At 52.2% G+C, this 6954-nt stretch overlaps 1 protein-coding gene across 2 annotated transcripts in view; it reads left to right on the plus strand.

The window, feature by feature from the left end:
• The window catches only part of LOC121448888 (tumor necrosis factor receptor superfamily member 1B-like), a 33192-nt gene extending 26731 nt beyond the window's left edge, over nt 1-6461 (plus strand). Inside the window, exons 9-10 of one of the 2 annotated variants that reach the window (XM_041653149.1) lie at nt 591-798; nt 4736-6461. In XM_041653149.1, coding sequence (XP_041509083.1) covers nt 591-798; nt 4736-5049 — 522 coding nt within the window. In that variant the 3' untranslated portion in view covers nt 5050-6461. Of the gene's footprint in view, nt 1-590; nt 799-1544; nt 2028-4735 lie in introns of those variants that run through there. The other variant, XM_041653150.1, reaches the window with a different exon arrangement.
• The last annotated feature ends 493 nt before the right edge of the window (nt 6462-6954 follow it).

Here is a 6954-nt window from a genome sequence, read left to right on the forward strand (position 1 = left end):
TTTGAAACAGGGTTTCTCTGAGTAGCTTTGGAGCCTGTTTGGAACTAGCTCTGTAGACCAGGCTGGTCTCGAACTCACAGAGTCCCCTGCCTCTGCCTCCCGAGTGCTGGGATTAAAGGTGTGCGCCACCACTGCTGGTGTTTCTGTCCAGTTCTGTCCTGTGCGGGGGTTTACAGCACAACTGTCCTTGAAATCCTCAACTGTTTAGTTTTCACAACGACCCAAGGACATGAGCTACAATTGTTCCTTTACACAGAAAAACCATGGAGGCCCAGAGAGGTTAGGTAACTCTTTCAAGATCACACAGCCAGTGAGTGATAGTGTTATGAACTTAGATTCATGTGGTCTGGATCCAGAATTCAACTCTTAACTACCAGGCTGGGGACATCTCCCCACCATGATGGACAGCCTTCGGAAAGTCAATTTTTCTGTTTCCTCGTGTGGACTGAGTGTGTGAAGACAACGTATAGTGTGGGCAGAAATGTGTAAACTGTGGAGTGTGGGTGTTGGGGGTGACAGGCTGGGTGATGGGGGGCGACAGGCGGGCTAGACCCCAGCAGGGGGATTAATAGTCTCCCTCTTCCTCCTAGCTTCACCTGCCCGATGAGAATTCCCGGGGTACGACTGGCCTGGAGCAGCAACACCTCTTAACCACAGCACCCAGTTCCAGCAGAAGCTCCCTGGAGAGCTCAGCCAGCGCTGGGGACAGGAGGGCGACACCTAGGAGTCAGCCTCAGGCAACGGCCACAGAGGAGGCCCAAGGGACTCAGGAGGCCTGTGCGGGCTCCAGGAGTTCAGGTAAGAGGCAGGAACCAATTGGCCCCCTTCCGCTCTGTGCAGACAAGTGACCCCCCCCCACACACCTACCCGTTGAAGATAACCCGAGAGGAAAATGTCTTTAACACACCTGGCAACCGTGATGGTTGGTAGCTGTGGTTCTGAGCCGCCACCTGCCCTGGGTGGAGATCCTACTGCATTCCCCTGGAACTGGAGTTACAGATGACAGTGAACCTGTTGGGTGCTAGGAATCTAACCCAACTCCTCTGCAAGACCAAATGCTCTTAACTGCTGGGCTATCTCTCCAGCCCTATTCTTTTTTTTTTTTTAAATATTTGTTTATTTATTAGGTATACATTATTCTGTTTGCTTGTATGCCTGCAGGCCAGAAGAGGGCACCAGACCTCATTACAGATGGTTGTGAGCCACCATGTGGTTGCTGGGAATTGAACTCAGGACCTTTGGAAGAGCAGGCAATGCTCTTAACCACTGAGCCGTCTCTCCAGCCCCTCCAGCCCTATTCTTCAGAGGTTCTACTCACTATAGCTCACTGAGGGCGGGTCACTTTGGGCCAGAGGCACAGTGTGGGGACCTGTTGCATTTACATGGTCTGCATCATACCCTATAATCTAGGACAGCGACACCATCGCTATCTCTAGTGACTGGAGCGAGTCCCTGGTGGGGTTCTCCAGAACCCTGGGACTTCCTTTGTTTTGCAGTAGAAAGGTCAGGTCTACTGGTCTTTGTTCCCCTACCCCCACCCGCAGCAACACTGGCCGGTGGAACAACAGAAGTAAACATGAACGTGGATTTGGTTATTCACCCAGAGCTGCCCAACTTTCCTGGGACCATGAGAATCCAAGCAGGCTCCTTAATCCCTTGATCCTGTTTCCTTATCTGGTGATGAGCCATGAACCTCCTCGGCATGTTGATGAGCGACTGTAGCATTGTGGCCACGTTGGCACCTGACAGGGAACTGACAGCCTGCGGCCACAGCTGCCTCCCACACATGGCCTCCTCTGACACCCACATTCTGCTGCTCCACCAACTGTTGTGCCCTGTAACCTTCCTGGCCTGCAGCACCCCTGCCCCTTGCCTACCCACAGAAGCACTCATGCCTTTTTTTTTTTCACCACTGGAGTCCCCACCCTCAGCAGTATGTGAGGTTGTCAGGGTCTCTCGGTACAATCTGAGGATTCTCTGGGCCTGCCCTGGACGGAGCAGATGGCTCTCAATGTTTGCTCAGTGAATACATGTACTCACATAGAAACGTGAATTCATCTTTCTTGGTTTCCCCTTCTCCCATTGTGTGTCACTGTGGCTTTTTCCTTGGCCCCTGAGGATGTCTACCCATCCTTTCTCCTCTGATCTCTGCCCCCTCCTCTTTCTTATCCTAGACGTCCTGTACCCTGACTCCCTGACCTCTCCATTGCTTTGCTCTCTCCTTCCTCCCTCCCTCCCTCCCACTGACACCTCTCTCTACTATGGGAACCCATCAACCCCAGAGCTGTGCCCACCCACCACCACAAGTCATAACCCGCAAAGGCCGTGGTAACTTTACATGACCACCACAATGTCTTGACATAACACGCAAAGGCCATGGTGACATTACATGACATTTGGGTGCTGTGGAGGCCCAGGATAGAGATTTCTTGGTGGTCCCTTGATTTTAGCTCTTCCTCTCTCTGGTATATTTAAGGTTTCTCTGAGCAGAGTGGTTGGCTGGCTCCATTCTCACCTAAGCTTCCCTGTGCTCCAGCTTCTAGGAGTCGGGAGCCAGGCTGAATAGCCAGCCATTGGCCCTGGCAGGTTGTGGGGACTCAGCAGCAGTAGCAGCAGCAACTGACATACATTTGGGGGAACTGTTGTGTGGCAAGCCCCTCTTGTTACCCCCTGCTAGTCTGGCATCTATTCCTCACCAACTTAGGAAACTTAGATGCTCAGAGGGGCCAGGCAGGAAAATGGGGGCACTGACCCTGACATCTGTTCTGTCAGTGGCGTCTGCGTCTGTCTATCCCAGTGCAGGGATCAAACTCCTTGTGTATGGTAGGTAAGCCTTTCCCACTGAACTCTGCCTCCAAGCCTAGAGCTTCAAAATACTAACCCCTGAAGTTTAAATGTCGATGGTCAGTTCGCTTAAAACACTATCATTGCCGGGTGGTGGTGGCACACACCTTTAATCCCAGCACTTGGGAGGCAGAGGCAGACAGATCTCTGTGAGTTTGAGGCTAGCCTGGTCTATAGAACTAGAAGACAGCCAGGGATACACAGAGAAACCCTGTCTTGGAAATCAAAACAACAAAACAAAAATAACTCCCCCCCCAAAAAAAAACACTATCACCAAAATCAAAATGTACTTAGACTGATTTTGGTCCATTTAGTACTTGTTCCTGTTAAGTTACTAGGAACACAACATGAACTGTTAGAAAGTCCCTATGCCCCTTGATTCCAGGTCTGGGATGTGGGGAGGGACACAGGGTGATGGACAGGGAAGGAATCAACTGTGTCCAGAGCCGGGAGGACAGATAGGCTTATCGGAGAAACTAGACTTTGAACTACACCTGAGTGGCAGGAGGGAGGGCCTGTGATCAACAGGAGCTGTCCAGCCTGAGGGAACAGCACATGCCAAAGCCCTGAGGTCTAATGTACGCAAGGAGTAGCAGGGAGCTAAATGCGCTTGGAAGACCCGTGTGAGATGCTGGAACGTCAGGAGGGTAGAGAGAGTGGGTGCCATTTATGTAAGGCTTCAGAGGCTCTGTCAGAGACCAACAAAGGAGGTGACTCCCAGCTTCAAAGGGCCAGCTTTGGAAAAGTGGAGAGGACGGGGCAGGAGCCAGGATCGGGACACAGGCTAGTCACGCAGTTCAGAAGAGTGGATGAAAGCCTGCGTGGCTGGCACAGAGCAGGCAAGGAAGCTCGGTTACTTAGTTGGTAGACTGGTTGTGGAACACAACATAGACATTGCCCTAGGCTCCAGGTCTGAGCAGGGTGGGTTGTGGCACTGGGGACTGACTGAGCAGAAGGGTGATTGGAGATGGAGAAAAAGTGCAAGGCGTTTTCAACCTAAATGCAGATTTCTTAGGTGGATGCATGGATGGAGTCCTGGTTATTCTTACTCAGTGTCTCCAAGAGCTATGGTGCCTCGAGATAAATCAGTGGCCAACACTTACTTATTGCAGCCTTTAAAAATACGTATATAAAATTTCTTCTTCTTCTTCTTCTTCTTCTTCTTCTTCTTCTTCTTCTTCTTCTTCTTCTTCCTTCTCCTCCTTCTTATTCCTTTTCTTCCTCCTCCTCCCCCCTCCTCCTCCTCTTCTCCTTCACCTCCTCCTCCTTCTTCCTTTTATTTATGACAAATATTTCCCAGTCTCTTCTGGTCAAAAGTTCTTTGAGAGCCAGATAGTGGTGGCGCACACCTTTAATCCCAGCACTTGGGAGGCAGAGGCAGGCGGATCTCTGTAAATTCAAGGCCAGCCTGGGCTACAAGAATTAGTTCCAGGACAGGATCCAAAAGCTATAGAGAAACCTATAGAGAAACCTTGTCTTGAAAAACCAAAACAATAACAACAACAACAAAACAACAACAACAAAAGTTCTTTGAGACAATTCCATCCGATTTAGCCAATTGGAGAATAGAATCATCTGACTTGCCCATCCTACAAATGGCCCTGCGGATAGCATAGGTTTGTTTGTTTTTGTTTTTTAGGTTTTTCAAGACAGGGTTTCTCTGTAGCTTTGGAGCCTGTCCTAGAACTAGCTCTTGTAGAGCAGGCTGGCCTTATAGAGATCCGCCTGCCTCTGCCTCCCGAGTGCTGAATGCTGGGATTGAGGGCATGTGCCACCACGGCCCGGCTCTCTCCCGCAATCTTAACCTACCTCTGGGACAAGAAGCAGACTGTAAAGACATCCCCACTCCAGGACCCTCAGACTCATTACCTCCCCATCTTGTGCTTCACAGATTGTTCCCACGGCAGCCACGGGACCCATGTCAATGTCACCTGCATCGTGAACGTCTGTAGTAGCTCTGACCACAGCTCACAGTGTTCTTCCCAAACCAGCACCACAGTGGGGGACCCAGATGCCGACCCCTCAGGATCCCCGAAGGATGAGCAGGTTCCCTTCTCCCAGGAGGAGTGTCCTTCTCAGTCCCAGTGGGAGACCCCAGAGACACCGCTGAGCCATGAGAAGCCCTGGCCCCTTGGTGTGCCCGATGTGGGCATGAAGCCGAATCAACAAGGGTGGTGTGACCAGGTCACAGACAAAGTGGCCTGACCCCTGCAGGGGCAACGCCCTGTAAATGGACTCCCAATCCTTTAGACCCTCAACCCCCAAAACTTCATGACTCTCTCTGGGACCATTTCCTTTAGCAGCCTCTACAGCCTCTCTTGCCGGTCAAGTGAGGATTGAGGCAGCCAGAGTGGTGGGAAACTCCTGCTTTGGTGTTCCATGGGGCAGTCCCAGCAAGTCCTAGCTCTTCTGTGACCTCTGACTCTCCTGGGCTGTGGCCTGATTCTGGCTTCTGAGAGGCTCCAGCATCTTTCCCTCCCAAGGAGCTAACATCCTCATCCATAGGCTTGGAGAAAGGAGAGCACAGCTCTTCAGCCTGAACCCTGGCACTGCAGAGCGGTCCCAGCAGGAAGAAGGAAGTGGTGGTCTCATAGGGCACAGGGGCCCTTGAGGTTAGTGCTAGACTCTTGCTTGGGAAGTACCTCCTCCAAACCCACCACAATCCTTCTGATGCAAGAATCAGATGCACAGAGGCCCTGACAGGCAGGGTTCCTCTGCTTCAAGGTGCTGGGGTTGTAACTCAGTGGCAGAGGGGGCTCTTGGCATGCCCTGGGTTCGATCTCCAGTTCTACAGGTAGAAAGTAAGTACGTGCAGCAAGCAGCTGGTTTGCATCCTCTGCCTCTGACCTTCACTTCAGTGGGCACACAGAGGGCTCCAGCTCCCCCCCCTCCCCCTTCCTTCTAATGAGCCCTTCCAAGGCTATGCCTTCTTTTCAGGGACTCTCAGGGACTGTAGAGGTCCCAGGCCCCTGCAGCCACCTGCCTCCTCCTACCTCAGCCTGGACCACTCCCTCTAACTCCCCAATGCTTGGTACTGTACCTACTGTGACCCTGAGTGCGTGTCTGTGTTGTGGAACAGCTCATGGCATCAGGTGAACAGCCCATCCGGAAGCAGCTGAAGCCAGTGATTTTGCCAAAGGACTCTTAACCCATTTCCCCATCAAGGCGCTTCCCTAGCATGCCCAGATCAAGGAAGGAAAGGGGTCAGGAGACTCCTTAAGAGGCAAGTTCAGTCTCAGGTGCTTGGATTCCATGGTCACAGATTCCACTGGATATGAAGTTGGTAGTTAAACGATTGGAGATTCGTTACCATGGATACTCAAAAAACTCAGCACTCTGGAATCAAGACATACTCCTAAGACCTTCTGGTTAGGTCTCTGCACGGCGTCAGACTGAAGAGGCTGTGGAACGGAACATGTCTGTCCCCTGGTGGCCAGTCCTGGAATGACCTCGGGCTTCCCTGGCCACAAAAGCATGGATGGAAGGACTATTTCTGGGTGTTGCCTCAGCGCCCACCAGTGCTTATGTGGATCCCAACACGATGCGCTAGGAGTGTTTGCATTGTATGCTGGGCAGAATTCCTGCTTATAAATGCTTTTGGTTGTTTTTCACACGGATCCTTGGCTATGTCTGGGGGCTGGTTTGGGCTTTGTCTATGGTCCCTCTGGCCCTCCTCCAATGTGTGAGGATAGATGGGGGTCATGTTAGTGAGGCCCAGGAGGTCCATGTAGCGAATGGTTCTGGAGCCCCCGCCTCACCCCACCTTTACAGCTGCTCCTGGGCGTCTCCCACTTGTAGCATGCGGCTGCTGAGGGACCTTCCAGCCAGCTGGTCTTCAGGTATGTCCCCCGACTCCGACTCTCTCACCTAAGTCTGGCCTCCTCACTGTGTTCTGGGAAGCCCACACCACAGGTCTGAGCAAGGGCTGTAGTGCAAGCCCATCCCTGGGTGCTTAGACCAGCTCAGGGCACTATGAGCAGAGGCCGGGGTCCGGGGACAGTTTGCGTGGTGATCTCTGTCACATTCCTGAGGGATGAACAGCTTTCCAGAGCCTCTCTCTCTTTTGTGTGTTTGTTGAAGGGAGGGGTGATGGAGAGGTGGGGTAGGGTG

This window comes from Microtus oregoni, unplaced genomic scaffold (assembly GCF_018167655.1).
Source record: "Microtus oregoni isolate MIOR12 unplaced genomic scaffold, Mior012 000005F_ref0000423, whole genome shotgun sequence".
Lineage (NCBI taxonomy): Eukaryota > Metazoa > Chordata > Mammalia > Rodentia > Cricetidae > Microtus > Microtus oregoni.